This window comes from Antedon bifida, chromosome 8 (genome assembly GCF_963402885.1).
Source record: "Antedon bifida chromosome 8, ecAntBifi1.1, whole genome shotgun sequence".
Lineage (NCBI taxonomy): Eukaryota > Metazoa > Echinodermata > Crinoidea > Comatulida > Antedonidae > Antedon > Antedon bifida.
This window is the reverse complement of record NC_136233.1, coordinates 18,355,370-18,376,584: the sequence shown is the minus strand read 5'-3', so window position 1 is coordinate 18,376,584 and position 21,215 is coordinate 18,355,370. Positions and strand designations below refer to the sequence as shown.

The following is a 21,215-nucleotide window of genomic DNA, read 5'->3' as shown; positions in this document are numbered from 1 at the left end:
ACTGATTTTCACAATAAATGTAATGTTCTTCTATGTATATATATATTTTTAATATCCCCATAACTGACCTGTTGTTTTATAAATACTTATTTGGTTTTCTAGGGTTTGTTTTCTCACAAAAAATCTAAAATTTTATTTTTATAAATATATTGAATGTTTTTCTAGTTAAATAAATATTTATCATTTCCTATTTTTTTCCTCAAAATATACAAAATGCTTTATCGTACACATTTTATAATGTTTACTTATGTTGAATGTTGTCCTAGCTATTTTGATAAATATATGGTAATATTTTTGGGATAAGTATTGACTGTTTGTCTAGGTTTTGATACAATTATGCTAATGTTTTATAAATATAATATTGATTTTCTTTTCTAGGCTTTTCTTTCCAAAAATATGCTAATGTTTACTCATTTTGATAAATTATGTGTTTTATTTATGCAGATACTGAATGTTTTCTTTGTGTTATTTTTAGTCGCGTGCAAACGCGAGCGACTCTACAGTTCACTATGTCGGTCGGTCGGTCGGTCAGTTGGGCGTTCGGTTTATATTCTTATGCATTTCTTGATATGATGTTTTCGTATGCATTTATTGATATGATACATGTTAACTTATGCATTTCTTGATATGATATATGTTTTCTTATGCATTTCTTGATATGATATATGTTTTTCTATGCATTAGTTGACATGATATATGTTTTCTTATGCATGTCTTGATATGATATATGTTTTCCTATGCATTTCTTGATATGATACATGTTTACTTATGCATTTCTTGATATGATATATGTTTTCTTATGCATTTCTTGATATGATATATGTTTTTTATGCATTTCTTGATATGATATATGTTTTCTTATGCATTTCTTGATGTGATATATGTTTTCTTATGCACTTCTTGATATATGTTTTCTTATGCATTCCTTTGATATGATATATGTTTTCCTATGCATTTATTGATATGATATATGTTTTTCTATGCATTTCTTGATATATATATGTTTTTTTTATGCATTTCTTGATATAGGCCTATATGTTTTTCTATGCATTACTTGATATGATATATGTTTTCTTATGCATTTCTTGATATGATACATGCTTTCCTATGCATTTCTTGATGTGATAAATGGTTTCTTATGCATGTCTTGATATGATACATGTTTTCCTATGCATTTCTTGATATGATATATGTTTTTCTATGCATTTCTTGATATATATATATGTTTTTTTATGCATTTCTTGATATAGGCCTATATGTTTTCTTATGCATTTCTTGATATGATATATGTTTTCTTATGCATGTCTTGATATGATTGTTTTCTTATGGATTTCTTGATATGATATAGCCTATGTTTTCTTATGCATTTCCTGATATGATATATGTTTTCTTATGTATTTCTTGATATGATTATAAATTATGTATTCCTATGCATGTCTTGATATGATATGTTTTCTTATGCATGTCTTGATATGATATATGTTTTCCTATGTATTTCTTGATATGATATATGTTTTCTTATGCATGTCTTCATATGATATATGTTTTCTTATGCATTTCTTGATATGATATATGTTTTCTTATGCATTTCTTGATATGATATGTTTTCTTATGTATTTCTTGATATGATATATGTTTTCTTATGCATTTCTTGATATGATATAATGTTTCCTTATGCATGTTTTGATATGATATATTATGTTTTTCTGTTTTTTTATTAACCAACACCAAGGAGCACCATTACAAGTGCTACCTGCCCTAGGTGTCCTCGCTCTGATCATCAACCTTGACGTGGTAGCGAGGCTTGTGTGTTTCCAATTTGGAGACCAGACTAATGATGATCATAATAATTTTTACAAATATTTGTTATTGACAATATCATGAGCAAACTACTAGAAGACTAGTTTTTTTTAAATTTAAAAGCATAGTTTCTTCATTAAACAAAAAATAATATAGAGGAGTATCAATTCAATTTCATTTATTCAATATTTTTTTTTTCAATATATTAAAACATATAAAAAAAAATTATTACAAATGATGAGTTCCTTTTGAAATAAAGAATTAAAGGAGGGCTTAATCCCTAAAATATAAATATTGAGTTGAGTAAGCCTGACAGAAAAAAAACCAAACAAAAACAATATAATCGCAATCTGTTTAGATGTTGTCACTGTAGCTACTTATGGTAAAGCTTGGCAACTAGCAACGTAACTGACGGAACGTAATGAAATGCCCTTCCAATAATTGTGTTTGCCCCCGCCTGCGTGAAATCAAACCTGCTTGTTGCACGTCAACATTAGCATGCCATATAGACTTTGACCTGGCTCACCTCACATACTTTTGAGTATGCGCTGTACTATGTTTTCCAGTGTTCTTTTGCCTTGCGTTGTTGCGTGAAATCAAATTGATTTGATTTCCCGTGGCGATGTTTGCAGCACTGTTGCGTCATCGGTTCCCACTTGTGATTACGCAATACTGCACTTTGCGTCGATGCGTTGCGTTACGTTCTACTGGATTATCTGGGCATATCACTACCATATTTGGGCACACCACAACTTTTGTCACATAAAGTTTGATAGTGTAGACAGAGTTTTAGAAATACTGTACATTTGGAAGTGTGAACGCACACCGTAAAAAAGTTCAGGCATATTATTTTTGTTCACAATTTTTTTTCTATCTTATATTATTTTCACAACTAAGCTTTAAATTGTTATCCATTAATATGTGTTAATTTTGAATAATAACTTCATTTCTCTCCACCAAATTAGTTACAAGTATTTGATTTCCAACCTTAATTGATATCTTTTGCGACCGTTACTAATACTTAACTGTCATACAGAGAAACCCGTCTACGTCTAGGAGTTTCACAATGTTATTTAGGCCTATAAATTATTCAAAGAGATGCGTACGACATTTTCTAATATTGATCTTTGTCGATCTCTATTTCGTATTCGTTAAATGTTAAAGACAAGTGTTTTGACCACTCTCCAGTAGTTTATGTAGGCCTGCGATAGGTAGGCCTGCACATAAATGTTCCTTTTTACTAACCCTTTAGTAGCAGGGGCAATACGCAGTTACTGTAAAATTAAAAAGAAATATAAAATTAGATCTGTAAATATGAGTTCAAATGCTTTGAAAACAAGTGATTAAACACATTTACCTGCTACACGCGAAAGTTCTACTTTTATTTACAAAGAATGACCAGTCTCTCGTGTATTTTTTATATATTGATATATACTACTAATCATGTTTGATCAAATTAACATACCTCTGCGGCAAGTTTCTCCTGTAAAGCCATGTGGGCATGTACACATTTCATCACCATCGCCATTGTAACCACACTCCCCTCCATTCAAACAATTTAAGCTGCAATCATTTTCTAAATGTCATACCAAATTAATAATTCATGGTTATCATATATTGAGATGGTTAGTAGTTTTAGTTATTTTGAGTTCGGGATCTGTGAGAGTAATTATTATTATTGTCTCTGCCCTAACACTTTGTAGGAAACAATGCCTTTGGGGCATAATAATAATTTTTTATAGATGCAATGGTTTTTTAGTAAAAATTGTAACCATTTATTTTGTCTTTTTACAAGTGAAATCATTATTTTTTACTCTTGTCAACAAGAACCCCCGTTAAGACAAGGAGCACTGTCGCATGGATCTAAATTAAATATACCGTTTATGAAAAAATGAGAAATAAGAAAAAATCCACAGTATCATTAATAGTTTTTGTTGTGTTTATGTATTGTGTATGATTATTTTAGGAGGAATAGAGAGTAGGTGACTGAAGCCTAATCGTAAGGACGATAGGGTTGTGTTAGCAATGATTGTGGTAACATTAAAATTATGAAAATATTTTTTTTTACCTATCTTATTGTAAGCCTATAATAATTTTTCTTGGCTTACCTTGTGTTTCACATGTCAGGCCAGTATACGGCTCCAGACATGCACACGTGTATTCAGAGCCATCGTTTGTACAAGTACCTCCATTAAGGCAAGGATAACATACGCATGGATCTGAAGGTAATAGAAGGAAGGTAAGAACAAAACAGAATACACAAATAAATCACCTTGATCAATAACAGACAAGTTGCAATAATTAATACCGCATTGCTATATCTAATGACGTGAAATACAGTAGAACCCCTACTTTTGGACACCCCTATTCAGGGGACATCCCTATTAAGGGAACAGTTTCCCTCAAAAAGAGGGACAATGTTTTAACACTACGGCCACACCCTACCCAAGGGACACTCATATTAAGGGGAAGAGGACAATGTTGAGTGTGCCAAATAGTTGATTCAACCCCTATTAAGGGAAATATATCTTATTTTGTCATAAAAATGACCAAATAATTATTAATTTATATCGTTATCAATACACAAATAAATATCCTAATAATTATAATACTTTCTCAGCTGGCATGACAGTTTTCATTGGTGAAACGTTGGCTCCTAAAGTTTCAATTCTTCTTAATTTCTATAGTCCAGATCAATTAGTGTTCCTTTTGGTATATTTTTATGTGTTTTTTTTTGCCGCGAAAACCCATATTAAGAGGGTTTTTGGTAGTGTCCCAAAGTAGGTGCACTCCTATTAGGGGACAATTTGTTGGTTCCCGAAGGTGTCCCCTTAATAGGGGTTCTACTGTATTTCGTTTTGCAACTTTGTTTTAGTGTGGTGTTTAAGCTGATCTTACTTTCAAATTCACATGTTGTACCAGTGTGTGAGTCATAACATGCACAGGTGTATCCTGACACATCGTTTGTACAAGTACCTCCATTAAGACAAGGATTACTGTTGCATGAATTTGAAGCTGAAGTAATATAAAATAATAATTATCATAGAAACAAAAAAAATAACAACAAAAAAAAACATCTTTTTTTTAGAAAGAATGAAAATGTGAGAAATCCGTGAATGACGTTTGCTGTAACAGTGATTGTGGTAACATTAACATTAATTAATTAACAAAACGATATGCGTTTGATTATTCCACATTCATGCAGTAATATTTGCTTTGAGCTACGTTGTCTATGGGGCCAGAAAGACAGAACCAGCGTTGCAAGGATTGCAAATGCATGAATCATGAAGTTATAGAAAAAGATGGTTATTACAAAACAAACACACAATAGTATGACGTATTTAGTTTTGCAACTCTGTTGTAGTTTGAGCTTCTCTTACTTTCTGTTTCACAACTTGTGTTTTTTTTAAATCTTACTTTGTGTTTGACATGTCGTGCCAGTGTATGTGTCTAAACATGTACAAGTGTATCCTGAACCATCGTTGGTACAAGTACCTCCATTAAGACAAGGGTCACTGCCACATGGATCTAGAGTTAAAAGAAAACTATAGTTCATGACAAAAGACAAACATTGGTGAAATGACAACAATAATCATTTAAATATAAGGGCTTTGTTTTTCAATATTTCGTTGTTGTGGTGTTTATGATTATCTTACTTTGTGTTTGACATGTTGTACCAGTGTATGTGTCCAAACATGTACAAGTGTATCCTGAACCAGCGTTGGTACAAGTACCTCCATTAAGACAAGGGTCACTGCCACATGGATCTAGTTAGTTAAAAGAAAACTACAGTTCATGACAAAAGACAAACATTATTGGTGAAATCACGACAATAATCATTTAAATATAAGGGATTTGTTTTTCAATATTTCGTTTTGTGGTGGTTATGATTATCTTACTTTGTGTTTGACATGTTGTGCCAGTGTATGTGTCTAAACATGTACAAGTGTATCCTGAACCAGCGTTGGTACAAGTACCTCCATTAAGACAAGGGTCACTGCCACATGGATCTAGTTAGTTAAAAGAAAACTACAGTTCATGACAAAAGACAAACATTATTGGTGAAATCACGACAATAATCATTTAAATATAAGGGATTTGTTTTTCAATATTTCGTTTTGTGGTGGTTATGATTATCTTACTTTGTGTTTGACATGTTGTGCCAGTGTATGTGTCCAAACATGCACAAGTGTATCCTGAACCATCGTTGGTACAGGTACCTCCATTAAGACAAGGAGCACTTCCACATGGATCTAGAGTTTAAAGAAAACTATGTTTTGACAAAACGACAAACATTATTGGTGAAATTACGGGAATAATCATATTAAAATATAAGGTATTAGTTTTTCAATATTTCTTTTTTGAGTTTTCTTACTTTGTGTTTGACATGTTGTACCAGTGTATGTGTCTAAACATGCACAAGTGTATCCTGAACCATCGTTGGTACAAGTACCTCCATTAAGACAAGGATTACTACCACATGGATCTAGAGTTTAAAAAAAACTATAGTTTATGACAAAACGACAAACATTATTGGTGAAATGACGACAATAATCATATTAAAATATAAGGTATTCGTTTTTAAACCTTTCGTTTGTGTGGTGTTTATGTTTTGTTCTTACCTTGTGTTTGACATGTCGCGCCAGTGTATGTGTCCAAACATGTACAAGTGTATCCTGAACCATCGTTGGTACAGGTACCTCCATTAAGACAAGGAGCACTTCCACATGGATCTAGAGTTAAAATAAAACTATGTTTATGACAAAACGACAAACATTATTGGTGAAATTACGGGAATAATCATATTAAAATATACATATACTGTTTTTATTTATTTATTTATTTAATTATTTATCTATTTCAATTTCTTTTTCGTTTTAAGGGGCTTTGCGTCTAAAGCATTAGCTTACAGCTTAACCCCATTCACAACTTCAATTCATTTTGCATGTGCTTTGTATTATCTGAGATTGTGAATAAAGTTATATATATAAGGTATTAGTTTTTCAATATTTCTTTTTTTAGTTTTCTTACTTTGTGTTTGACATGTTGCACCAGTGTATGTGTCCAAACATGCACAAGTGTATCCTGAACCATCGTTGGTACAAGTACCTCCATTAAGACAAGGATTACTACCACATGGATCTAGAGTTAAAAGAAAACTATAGTTTATGACAAAACGACAAACATTATTGGTGAAATGACGACAATAATCATATTAAAATATAAGGTATTCGTTTTTAAACCTTTCGTTTGTGTGGTGTTTATGTTTTTTTCTTACCTTGTGTTTGACATGTCGTGCCAGTGTATGTGTCCAAACATGTACAAGTGTATCCTGAACCATCGCTTGTACAAGTACCTCCATTAAGACAAGGACCACTATCACATGCATCTAAAGTTGATAGATAATTACGGTTTATTCATATGAAAATCATAATATAATAAGATTAGCAACAATATTTGAAAGATTTTTGATAAATTACCAGAGGAGCAGCTGCATAATGTACTTAAAATCTGAACAAGAAGTCGCTATGCAGACAATTTATTTTGATGACTATTTAGAATCATTACCTCCTAGAAAAAAGGTCAAAGTTCACTAACATTTATCGCTGCCACCAAATCATCCTAACTATGTTTTAATCCAATGTATATAAAAGTATTTTTCATAAATGAAATAACTAAAGTTTTTAAATTAGGAAACACTACTTACTATTACAAACAAAATCCGAATCCTGTGCGGCTATTTTGATGAAAAGAAACAAAGTGTATTTTAATTCGATTTTAATAGAACAATGAAAATCTCAAGAAACAACTATTAAATGTAACAGATATGTCAACAATCTAATTCAAAAGGTACAACATTTCGCTTATTTTGCTTACGAGAAAAGAACACATCATTATGCAACACAGGTGAAACACATACAGTCTAGAGAGTGCCAATATTAATAGTAACACTATTATTGTAAATTTGTCAGGAACAGTCTAAGCCTACACTGTAGGTCATCAAATTTGTTCTAGTTGAACACTTTTGGATGAAAAAAAATAACCAATAATTACTAGCTACTTTATTCGTTAAGAGGTAACTAAACTATTCAACTATTTTTTATTGTACTATTTTATTTACTGGTAGCTCAGAGCATTTTAGTCAAACGAACAAGGCACCATTATTCCGAGTTAAAAATAGGCCTAGTTGATATGCAACAAAAAGAATAATAGAATATGATGAAAACAAACTAAAATGAGCATGTACATCTCAGCGAACAAATTCGTCAAATTTCTTTTGACTTCAACTCTATAGTTAGTTAATACACGCACCTAAGTAGAAACTTACCACATATGCCACACATAAGAGGGCATCCTTTAATGACGTAAGATAGATGACACTGAGCTGGATACCAACCGTTACGACAGTTTTTATGTGTATCTTCACAAGTCACTAACAAAGAAAACAGTTTCATAAACCATAGTACTACATTATAAAGTAAAAAATGTCATTTTTTTAATGTCTTTAGGCAATGTGGCCAAGGATTACCAATAGTATACTAATCACTGTTCTATCAGATAGGTGGTAATCTCCCTGACTCATGGGCTTAACGGGTCCCTCTAATTAAAACACGTCAAGTTAAATAAAGAGCAGACTTAACGCTATCACAGATACCATGATTGACACAATCCACAGATTCACACATTTTTTAAGTATTTCAAGGTAATAAACTTTATTTAAGGACCGTAAATAGTGATTGTGATATTCAAAATATGATTAATTTACTCTTCGTTGAAATGCGAAGTACTTACATGTGCAGCCGTTTCCATGGTAACCATTTGGACAAGTACAACTGCAGTCACTATTTAGTGTTCCACAGTTTTCACATTCTTGATTGCAAACTGAAATTATTATTATTTTAAACAAAAATTACCGTATTAATTAGTATTGAGGTAATTTTACAAACACAATGTTTTTAATTGTTTTAATTAAAATAAAGTAATGTCACTATTAAGAAGGTAAATGTATTTATTGTGGTCCTCGGATTAGGCCCTCCATGGACCCACGGCAGACAGCAGATCAGCACACCAGGAGACGATCGCATACTCTTTCCGTGTACACGAGACGAACAGCTGTTTGTGCTGTACCATCCGATGCACGTAGTATATGGTACAGATAGGCTCGAACCCATGCCTATCACATGCTAGTCAGATATTATCATTACACCACATCTTCACTCTCCTCCGGCACAGCACCCGACGCGATATTCCCGGCCGGTCTACCATTCAGAAAGCAACCGGGCTCAAAGTTGTTTCAACGCATGTGTTCTCAAATAAACAAACTTTAAATTATTCATGCCAACACAATAATAATAATAGTTACTTTTCAACCTATAAAAAAAAATATAAACTCACCACATTCTTCATTGTGTTCCGAGCATGGGCCTAAATGAAATAAACACAATTTTGCATAATACAATAAGCCTACTCTTGGTTTTATAATGTGAATAACTGGGATTAGAATAGCCTATATTTAGTATTATCTGAATTCGGTTCAACTCGGCCCGCCTCAAACACGGTTCTAGGTAAACTCAGTCCGCGCCAAAGCGGTCGCAGGTCAATTCGGACCTCTACAATACAGTCCCAGTTCAACTTGGTTTTCCTCAATATTTTCCCAGGTCAACTCGATCCAGAGACGGTTTAAAACCGATGTGGCATGCGTCACATTATCTACTAAAACTTACGGCATTGATTTTCATAGCACTCGTCAGAACCTGTGGAACACTCGGTACAACTTGGTCCACTCACGTATGGTATTTGTCCATTGAAATTACCACTGAAAATGAATCGACATAGATCTATCAATTATAGGTTCATGATCGACTGATGCAAATGCATATATTTAGACTTTAATCTGTTTAATGATTGGTCAGATCATGAACCGAAATGGTCAGACCAAATACTACATCGCAAAAAATCATCAATCGCTTTTCAATATTATTCTTTATTGCCAATCAAAACAACAACAAACAAACAACTATAAAGTAAGTGGCAGGAAACACAAAAGGGAACTAAATCCCTATGACAAAAGCCTGTGAATCCTCTTACCAAGTAGCACATAAAGATAAAATATAGCATTTCAATAAATATATCAGAAAATATCCACACAAAAAATATCAAAAAACCATTCATAAAAAAACAAAAACATGCTGAAAAGTAAAAACACTTGAGTAGAAACCTTAACATTATTAACTTCATTACAATCATTAATAAAAGTGCATTTTATGTCTTATTTGTCATCGTTTTTAAAGTTAATATATTCGAGAAAGATAATTGTGATTACATATCAGATGAAACACAATACATACGCGGGTCCGTAGTTACATGTCAGAAGCCACTTGTTCGATTTGCCTTCTGCTGTAGATTCACAGAAAGTACGTCCACAGCCCACTGCATACGTATTCGCCCATACGACCTGAAAAAATGAATAGACCATAAACAACAAAACGGCATACACATGGTTGTGATTTGTAATTTACAAGATGTACATTATTAGAATGCTTACTTTCAAACTATTAATCATCTACAATATTCGTACAGTACTATTGCAGCCAGACATAAGATAAAAGGACTGTTACGAGTTGCTATTTTGGCAAGGCGAGCTCATGTTGCCTTGACTTAACTTGTTTTTGTTACCAACACCTCGTATTAATTTAGGACAACAACGACATTGTTTCAATGGTGTTATAATTGATTTATTAATTTATAAATGTATGTTTATCAAACGTTTTATAATACATTATTAGTAGTAGTTTATATCAGCTGATGCTTTTACGATTTTTTTCGAGAGCTTTTCCAACTTTTTAAGTCCTTGATTGACACCAAAGTGTTTATGGTGATGTGAATAATGTTTCCGAACGTCTGACAACATAATAAAATTAAGATAAACTTGATTTGATGACAACATTTTTTACAAACATGTTTTCGCCACCAACAACATCCTCAGTGCAATATTAAACGTTCTAGTCACTAGACAATCAAGAAGAACTTACGAAAGTAGAAAAAGCTCTTGAAAAAAATCAACATTAATTCTAAACCGCCCGGTGATATACTGAAATTTAATTAATTAATTTGGAACGACCTTCTGCATGATATGTATATATTTTTTATTTTAATGTTTCTCTCTTAATTTCTGGAGGCATTTTGAATGAATTTAAACTGAAATTACAACCAACAGTGAAAGATATATTGAATAAGATGAGATGGATGTACGTGCAATACGTACCTGTGTGTAATGACCACATATACGGCCCTCTTCACATGTATCCGTGTCATAATCGTAATCGGAGACTTCGTTATAAAATGACTGTGTTGCCCCTACACCGTCAGGTTCGGAATTGCCAAGCCAAAGATTTTGCCCAACAGAGCCAAATGGAGAAATATTGTCTGGGTTACCATGTTCGAAACTACAACCATCTGACCACTCTTGTGCCATAGTTGCCAAATCATCATCCCATTGCTATGAATAATTTAGTAATAAGTTAGTGTTTATTTGTCTTTATTTTTCTACATTTCTGCCAAATAAAAAACAATTATAAAAACGTGAAGAATAAAGATTAATAAAATCAAAAGAACAAACGAGAAAAAAATGATTTCATATTTTTTTCAAAATTAACGGTTAAATTTAAACAATTATTCTACTTATAACATTTTCTTTAAAACTTTGGAGAAGAACAAGTTTTTTTTTAAACAAAGTGAATATCAATTATTATACCAACAAATTATTTTAAAAAAAATAACAGTGTCCTCACCATGAATTTCATGTTGGCTGCTTCTGGAGAAACTTGTGATCTCAGTTCATTGTGTTTGTCAACAATAGCTTCAGCTTCACTCGTAGAATAATCAGTGGATCGTCTAACTCTTGAGTGTACATTGCCATTAGATAGGCCAAGTACGAATATAACAAAAATATATATTTCTCGCATTCTATTAAAAAAAAGCACAGTACATTACATTAAAAATATTTGTTGAACTTACTATCTAAAAAGGAACGATTTAAAGTGGCTTTTTGTTTTGTTTGTTTTAGGCTTGTAACTACATGATAAATCAAAACAAATTATTTGTATTATAAAAATAGATTACTCATTGAAGTTCTCCAAATTTATATGAAATAATGAACGATTTAAGTTGCCTTTTTATATATATTAATACTTTATTTACTATTTATTTACGGATTGTATGTATACATGTAAGTATGGCCTATATTCAAGAAAAATAAGTCGATGAACTTCAATTCACATTTATTTTACTCATCCTTTATAATATAGTTTATAGCATAAATGATGGCAAGGATCCTGCATGGAGAAGTTTACACTTCTGTTTTCGCAGGACCCTTTTAGAATCAAGCTTTCCAATCAAATCATCATAATTGCTTTTGTCTTTTACACCGTATGCACGTTATTATGACTACAACACCAGTTTGTAGTGTAAAGTATAACATAGTTAAATATTCATCTTAAAACATGACCTTTATGATTGATTAAAAATACCTTCTAATCGTATAGATAAACAAACCAACGCCTAGTCCAAGATTCAAGTAATTTTATTTTGTTTTGTGAATACTGTATACGTCTAGCGATGCGTTAAAATCTGTCAAACACCGACATTCATAAATAACGTCGGATTAATTGTTGAAAACAGTTATTTTAGTATATTGGTATTACCGTAGCAAATTTTCTCGTGGGAGTACGATTGGAATTTATTGTTATTTTAAAACGACTGTATTATTGTTTAATAATGTATTGTAGAAGCAATTTATACAGATTATACATAACTTTTTGTGTAGTTCATCACATTCAACAGAGCGCATCTCGGTTATTTGTGCTCAAATTTCTCACAAATTTCAGTATGTGCTTGATTAATTATTTTTCTTTCTCATGAGTTGTCAGCGATTTCATTTTGATGACGTCATCACGCGTAAAAACAGGTCGTGTAATTTCACCTACACCATACATTTGAATATCTTACAGCTCAGAATTAAAGGTTACCTTGAAGATTATAAATTATTATGATAGCTGATGAAATGTAGATATGAATTAATATAAAAATTAAGCCCATCTGATGTTGTAACGTTATCATATGGCCAGTTGAAGCAAAAAAGTAGTTTTTCAATTTCTTTAGTCGAAGTTATACAAATTTCAAAGAGCGCTCACCGCGCTTCTACGTGTCAAATTTGTTTACAATTGTTATATTTTATTGCCCAATTCATTATATCTCGATATTGTTATCCAAAAGTTTATTTTTGATAATGTCATCATACCAAAAAGTTAGATCATGATGTGTGTCCGTAATTTCACCAATGCTACACTGTTTATAGATATACAGTATATACTGTACATAATGTATAGGCCTATGGCATATAATACGCACAACTCAGCACTATAAGCGTATAATAGGATGGCATAAATCAACATTTTCCGATCGTATGTTAACATACGTGCATGTGTAAAGAATATTAATGTCAATAAAATTATAAAAATGATCACCTATAGGCCTAATTCGTCAAAGTGACGAATTAAATTCTAGTTTGTTTTGTGATTTCAGTGTGTTTTTTTGACTCAATAAAACATCAGTTAAATAATAAAATCAGATAAATAATAAAATCAGTTAAATAATAAAATCACCAAATAATGAAATAAGTTAAATATTAAAATCAGATAACTAATGAAATCAGTTACCGGTAACTAATAAAATCAGTTAAATAATTAAATAATTTAACTAATAAAACCAGTTAAATAATTAAACCAGTTAACTAATAAAATCAGTTAAATAATGAAATCAGTTAAATGATAACATCAGTTACCTAATAAAACCAGATTAGTAGCATTAACATTTTAAACATTTAATTTATTATTAATGAATCTTTTAAATTCTTAACAAAACATGAAAATCATAGAAATACAACACAAATCACCAATAGAACAAAGAAATTAATGAATTGCAAACATTTTAGAAATATCACATTTAAATAGTTTCCATATTCGTTAAAATATATAGAAAATACAGTGGCATAACGTCTGTTTTCGACCACTAGGCGGGTATATTCGCGTTGAAAATTCGGATTGGTTGCCCAATTATTCGTATACGATTTACAAATCACGAATGCGCATTATTGACTATTCACGCAAATAATTTCACTTAGTAGAAAACCGTCTTAACAAACACGACACGAAAATATACACAGGTTATTAAATAAAAATAAAATTGAAACAATACATTTATGGCTCTTGATATTTTCAATCCGAATTTTTCTGTGTACTTCGTGAGATCGTGAGATGACGATTAGAAAAAAAAAAAAAATAAATAAAACAAAAGAAAACATTTTTATTTTATTCCGTTCAACACACCAGATTCTCATACGATTTTATAATAATAGCGTATGATAATTAACACCTAATGAATCTTGTCGCTTGACTACAATTTACCTTTCAAACAAGATAAAACATAACCACCTTTAAACAAATCGTTTGCTTAATTGTATTTATGTATATATAATTATATCTTCTGATGAAGATGATGGCGTAAATACAGTCAAAAAAGAAGATAACATAATTAGGCCTATTAATACTTACTTGAATTATTCGTAATCTTCAGTACTGTTCACAAATCTAGGCTCAGGTAAATTGTAAATGTCTCAGTTATTTCTCGTAATAACACAGAATAAACTATCCACTAATCACACTTAGATTTAAGCATAATCTAGTTGTTTAGATCGCCTAGCATGGGATATTCTGACGTCGAACGCCCATTTTGTTTTTCTAAGCGTTTTGTTCTCTCACTGTTTGTGGTATTTATTTAAACTTTGGTTGATTAGGCATGGGATTTTGTTAATAGAAATAGGCCTAAGTGACGTTCAACCAACAATTGTTTATCACTTCAATAAGTACAGTTCGGTCGAAAAAATAAAACTTCTGAACGTCGTCATCTTTTGAAAGAAAGAAAGAAACTAAAGTGTCATGTGACGCCTTGAAGCGACGATAACGCGAAAAAACGCGTTTAGTAGAGAACAAAACACATAATTTTAGCTTAAAGATATTTGTATTTAGAATTTTTATTTTTATCATTTTTGCAAAAGAAATAATTTAGCTATTAAATGGTGTAGTTTAATTGTAATATTGTTAATTAATAAATTAGTACGTTGAGAGGCTAAACAATTAGTGTCTCTGCGTGAGAGCACAAATTCATTTCATGGCACTATGTTGACTGCTACCCTATGATGTCATTTGTTATGATACGCAATCATGCCTACTGCTCAATTTGAGCACTTGTTCAGTGCATTTTGGCGTTTACTCTCTCCAGGCTTGGAATTCCGCATAGGTGATGGTTACAACTCGGGTACGACTCGAGTTGTTGCCCGCTTTTGCTGGCAATTTAACTTAGGATCTCACGGGCAATGCGTTGTAAAGGAAAATTGTTGGCATTTATGTTTCATAAAAGCATGCTATATAAAGTAATTCTGATGAATGAGACTGAAAATCTCATGGAAGAATGGTATTGGATATCGACCTTGACACTAATTTCAGCAGACAATAAAACTGTTGTATGTCAGTCTCCTCCAATATTAACAATAACACATATATTACAAGTGATATTAATTCAGCAACATTCTTTTAGTAATGAATTTATATTTACTTTTGCCTTCAATGAGGTTTAAGAATATGTTGCTAATACTCGATAATAGTATGAAAATTATTCAAATTTCTGTATGTTAATTATTTTTTTGTAGGAAACAAATTGTACTGTATGCATGTTACATTGTACTGTATTTTACGTATGTTAAGCTCTGTCTACACTATCAAACTTTATCTGAGAACAAGGCCAACAGTCATTAAGTCGCGTGCTACAATGCATAGTGATACCGGACCGACAGACAGACCGACAGACAGACCGACAGACAGACCGACCGACATAGTGAACTATAGAGTCGCGTCCACGCGACTAAAAATGTGATGTGACCATATATGAACATGTCATATCACTACGTATTTGAGAATATCACTGCCATATTTGAGCATACCACTACCATATTTGGGCACATCGCACTTTATTGTCATATAAATTTTAATAGTGTAGACAGAGCTTTAGAAATACATTTGAAAGTGTGAACGCACACCGCAAGAAAGTTCAGGCATATTATTTTTGTATACACTTTTTCTTCAATTTGTCTAGCTTTTAATGTTTTCACAACTAAGCTTTACATTGTTATCCATTAATATGTGTTAATTTTGAATAACTTTATTTCCCTCCACCCAATTAGTTACAAGTATTCGATTTCCAACCTTAATTGATATCTTTTGCGACCGTTACTAATACTTAACTGTCATACAGAGAAACCCGTCTACGTGTAGGAGTTTTACAATCTTATGTCGGCCTATAAATTATTCAAAGATACGATATTTTCTAATATTGATCTCGATATCTTGATCTTGATAAATGTTAAAACAAGTGTTTTGACCACTCTCCATTAGTGTATGTAGGCCTATGACGGGTCTATATATCTTATAAATGTTCCTTTTTTTCACTAACCCTTTAGTAACAAGGGCAATACGCAGTTACTGTGAAATTAAAAAGAAATATTATAAAATTAGATCTGTAACTATGATTTCAAATGCTTTGAAAACAAGTGATTAAACACATTTACCTGCTACATGCGAAAGTTCTACTTTTATTTACAAAGAATGACCAGTCTCTCGTGTATTTTTTATATATTGATATATACTACTACTACTCATGTTTGATCAAATTAACATACCTCTGCGGCAAGTTTCTCCTGTAAAGCCATGTGGGCATGTACACATTTCATCACCATCGCCATTGTAACCACACTCCCCTCCATTCAAACAATTTAAGCTGCAATCATTTTCTAATTAATTAATAATTCATGGTTATCATATATTGAGATGGTTAGTAGTTTTAGTTATTTTGAGTTCGTAGGCTATCTTTCGGGATCTGTGAGAGTAATTATTATTGTCTCTGCCCTAACACTTTGTAGGAAACAATGCCTAATTTTTTATAGATGCAATGGCTTTTTAGTAAAAATTGTAACCATTTATTTTGTCTTTTTACAAGTGAAACCATTATTTTTTCTCTTGTCTTACCTTCTTTACCGTTTTTGTTGTGTTTATGTATTTTTATGATTATTTTAGGAGGAATAGAGAGTAGGTGACTGAAGCCTAATCGTAAGGATGATAGGGTTGTGTTAGCAATGAGTGTGGTAACATTATAATAAATTATGAACATATTTTTTTTTACCTATCTTATCCTATAGTATTTTTTCTGGGCTTACCTTGTGTTTCACATGTCAGGCCAATATACGGCTCCAGACATGCACACGTGTATTCAGAGCCATCGTTGATACAAGTACCTCCATTAAGACAAGGAGCACTTCCACATGGATCTAGAGTAAAAATAAAACTATGTTTATGACAAAACGAGAAACATTATTGGTGAAATGACGACAATAATCATTTGAATATAAGGTATTAGTTTTTCAACATTTCGTTTTTGTGGTGTTTATGGTTATCTTACTTTGTGTTTGACATGTAGTGCCAGTGTATGTGTCCAAACATGCACAAGTGTATCCTGAACCATCGTTGGTACAAGTACCTCCATTAAGACAAGGAGCACTTCCACATGGATCTAGAGTTAAATGAAAACTATAGTTCATGACAAAACGACAAACATTATTGGTGAAATGACGACAATGATCATTTAAATATAAGGGATTTGTTTTTCAACATTTCGTTTATGTGGTTATATTTATCGTTTTTCTTACTTTGTGTTTGACATGTTGTACCAGTGTATGTGTCCAAACATGTACAAGTGTATCCTGAACCATCGTTGGTACAAGTACCTCCATTAAGACAGGGAGCACTGCCACACGGATCTAGAGTTAAAAGAAAACTATCTTTATGACAAAACGACAACAATAATTAGTGAAATAACGACAATATTCATACAGAAATATGATGTATTATTTTTTTTAAACCTTCGCTTTTGTGGTTGTTATGGTTTTAATTACTTACTTTGTGTTTGACATGTTGTACCGGTGTATGTCTCCAAACATGTACAAGTGTATCCTGAACCATCGTTGGTACAAGTACCTCCATTAAGACAAGGAGCACTTCCACATGGATCTAGAGTTAAAAGAAAACTATAGTTCATGACAAAACGACAAACATTATTGGTGAAATGATGACAATAATCATTTAAATACTAGAATTTAATTCGTCACTTTGACGAATTATAGGTGATCATTTTTATCATTTTAATGAAATTAACATTTTTTAAACATGCACGTACGTTAACATACGATCGTAAAAAGTTGATGTACGCCATCCTACGACATGATGCATATGCTTATAGTGCTGAGTTGTACCTATTATGTGTCATAGAATATATACTCTATACAGTACAGTGTACAGTATATCTATATACAGTGTAACATAGGTGAAATTACAGGAACCACACAATGTTCAAATTTTTTGATATGATGGAATTATCAAAATAAACTTGAAGTTGACAATTTCGAAAGATAATGAATTGAGCAAATAAATATAAGAATTGGAAGAGAATTTGGCACGTAGAAGCGCAATGCGCGCTCTTTGAAATTTGTATAACTTTGACTAAAGAAATTTAAAAACTACTTTTTAACTTCAACTGGCCATATGATAACTTCGCAACATCCGATAGGCTTATTTTTTATATGAATTCATATCTACATTTCATCAGCTTTCATAATAATTTATAATCTTCAATGTCACATTTAATTCTGAAGAGCTGTAAGATATTCAAATGTATGGTGTAAGTGAAATTACACGACCTACATTATTCAAGGTTTTACGCGCGATGGCGTCATTAAAATGAAAACGCTGACCACTCATGGAAAGATAAATAATTAAGCAAGCACATACTGAAATTTGTGCAAAATTCGAGCACAAATAACCGAGATACGCTCTGTTGAATGTGATAATCTACACAAAAAGATAAAAAATCCTAATTTGTAAATTCAAGTGGCCATTTGATGACGTCAAAACATTTTGTACGTAAAATGTGTACATGAATTCATATCTACAACTCAATGGCTTCCAGAATAAGTTAAAAAAATCGGGGGTCATCTTGCATTCTGAAGAATTATTTTCATTTTAAAAAAGACCTATTTTTCACCATTTTCAGAACTTTTGTAAAATTAATGTGCGCATTTTGTCATTTTTAACGTGCTCGTATAGCGTTATTTTAAGTCGGAACTGACTCAAATTTGGTGAATGTACTAAGGATGGTGAGTAGAATGAGATTTGTAAAAAAAATTCATATTTTTTACGCTTTTTAAGTATCGCGCGCGCAAAAACGCATTTTTGCGCAGTAATTTTTTGAAACACGCAAATGGCCTAATTCATGCTCTAAATTGATCAAAACTTAATTTTGAGCTTTTTAAAATTTTAACGCGTGATTTCACGCGCATGACCTTGAAATGCACGAGTTTTTATTTGCTAATATTTTTACCCTTACCTGAAATTTACGTGTAGTGAATTTCATTAATATGTGATAATGAATTATGGAGATATGATTGATAATGTGATTTCACAAAATGGCGTATAAATGACGTCACGGATGAGTGATCACGCTGAAAAGCTTATTATGTCTAAGTTAAAGTATTTGAAAGACATTGTGTAATTTTTGTGATCATTGCAATTCAACTTTTTGAGATAATTGTTACACAAAAAGTGTACAGAAAGAAGAATAAAAACAACAAGGAAAACAATAATAAAGATTTTGTACAATAACAATAGGTGATCATTTTATTCTAAATGATCACCTAACTAGAATTTAATTCGTCACTTTGACGAATTATAGGTGATCATTTTCATCATTTTAATGAAATTAACATTTTTTAAACATGCATGTACGTTAACATGCGATCGTAAATGTACGCCATCCTATGACATGATGCATATACACTTATAGTGCTGAGTTGTACCTATTATGTGTCATATACAATATGTACAGTATATACTGTATATCTATATACAGTGTAGCATAGGTGAAATTACGGGACCCACATCATGTTCTAATTTGTTGGTATGATGGAATTATCATAATAAACTCGAAGATGACAATTTCGAAAGATAATGAATTGAGCAAATAAATATACGGATTGGAAGAGAATTTGACACGTAGAAGCGCAATGCGCGCTCTTTGAAATTTGTATACATTTGACGAAAGAGAGAAAAAAACTACTTTTTAACTTCAACTGACAATTTCATAATGTCACAACATCCGATAGGCCTAATTTTTATATGAATTCATATCTACATTTCATCAGCTTTTATAATAAATTATAATCTTCAAGGTCACCTTTAATTCTGAAGAGCTGTAAGATATTCAAATGTATGGTGTAGCTGAAAATACACGACCTTGGTTTTTCAAGTTTTTACGCGTGATGACGTCATCAAAATAAAAATGTTGACAACTCATGAGAAAGATAATTAATTGAGCAAGCACATACTAAAATTTGTGCAAAAATTGGGTTCAAATAACGGAGATGCGCTCTATTGAATGTGATAACCCACACAAAAATATAAAAATTACTAATTTTTAAATTCAAGTGGCCTTTTGATGACGTCATATCATTTTGTACGTCTAATGTGTATATACATTTATATCTACAACTCATTTGCTTCCATATTAAGTTAAAAAAATTGGGGGTCATCTTCCATTCTGAAGAGTTATATTCATTTTAAAAAGGCCCTACTTTTTACCATTTTTAGCACTTTTGTACAATTAATGTGCGCATTTTGTCATTTTTAACGTGCTCGTATAGCGTTATTTTAAGTCTGAATGGACTCAAAGTCGGAGAATGTACTAAGGATTATGAGTAGAATGTGATGTGTACATCAAATTTTATTTTTTACGCTTTTTAAAAATCCCGTGCGCAAAAACATGTTTTTGCGCAGTAATTTTTTAAAACACGCAAATGGCCTATTTCATGCTCTAAATTGATCAAAACTTAATTTTGAGCTTTTTAAAATTTTAACGCGCGATTCCATGCGCATGACCTTGAAACGCGCGAGTTTTTATTTGCTAATATTTTTACCCTTGACCTGAAGTTTACGTGTAGTGAATTTCATTAATATGTGATAATGAATTATGGAGATATGATTGATAATGTGATTTCACAAAATGGCGTATACGTGACGTCACGGATGAGTGATCACGCTGAAAAGCTTATTATGTCTAAGTTAAAGTATTTGAAAGACATTGTGTAATTTTTGTGATCATTGACATTTAACTTTTTGAGATAATTGTTACACAAATTTGTACAGAGAGAAATAAATAATAAGAATAAGAAGAAGAATAAAGATTTGATACAATAACAA

The 21,215-nt window shown here is 31.7% G+C and overlaps 2 protein-coding genes across 3 annotated transcripts in view; both read right to left on the bottom strand.

The window, feature by feature from the left end:
• Positions 1–2,821: 2,821 nt before the first annotated feature.
• Positions 2,822–21,215, bottom strand: part of LOC144850301 (uncharacterized) — a 40,637-nt gene continuing 22,243 nt past the window's right edge. The window contains exons 16-25 of one of the 2 annotated variants that reach the window (XM_078707551.1): positions 17,865–17,975; positions 17,615–17,725; positions 17,368–17,478; positions 17,126–17,236; positions 6,423–6,533; positions 6,176–6,286; positions 4,699–4,815; positions 3,909–4,019; positions 3,266–3,376; positions 2,822–3,074 (exon numbers count right to left, since the gene is read on the bottom strand). In XM_078707551.1, the coding sequence (XP_078563677.1) occupies positions 3,049–3,074; positions 3,266–3,376; positions 3,909–4,019; positions 4,699–4,815; positions 6,176–6,286; positions 6,423–6,533; positions 17,126–17,236; positions 17,368–17,478; positions 17,615–17,725; positions 17,865–17,975 (1,031 nt within the window). In that variant the 3' untranslated portion in view covers positions 2,822–3,048. Of the gene's footprint in view, positions 3,075–3,265; positions 3,377–3,908; positions 4,020–4,698; positions 4,816–6,175; positions 6,287–6,422; positions 6,534–15,919; positions 16,395–16,591; positions 16,703–17,125; positions 17,237–17,367; positions 17,479–17,614; positions 17,726–17,864; positions 17,976–21,215 lie in introns of those variants that run through there. The other variant, XM_078707552.1, reaches the window with a different exon arrangement.
• Positions 6,724–11,765, bottom strand: LOC144850442 (cysteine-rich venom protein latisemin-like). Its single transcript, XM_078707723.1, has 10 exons — positions 11,592–11,765; positions 11,066–11,299; positions 10,149–10,255; positions 9,525–9,616; positions 9,196–9,225; positions 8,593–8,682; positions 8,129–8,233; positions 7,079–7,189; positions 6,832–6,942; positions 6,724–6,761 (listed from the first exon to the last, which is right to left on the bottom strand). Exons 1-10 carry the CDS (start codon positions 11,763–11,765, stop codon positions 6,724–6,726), a joined length of 1,092 nt encoding a protein of 363 aa, XP_078563849.1.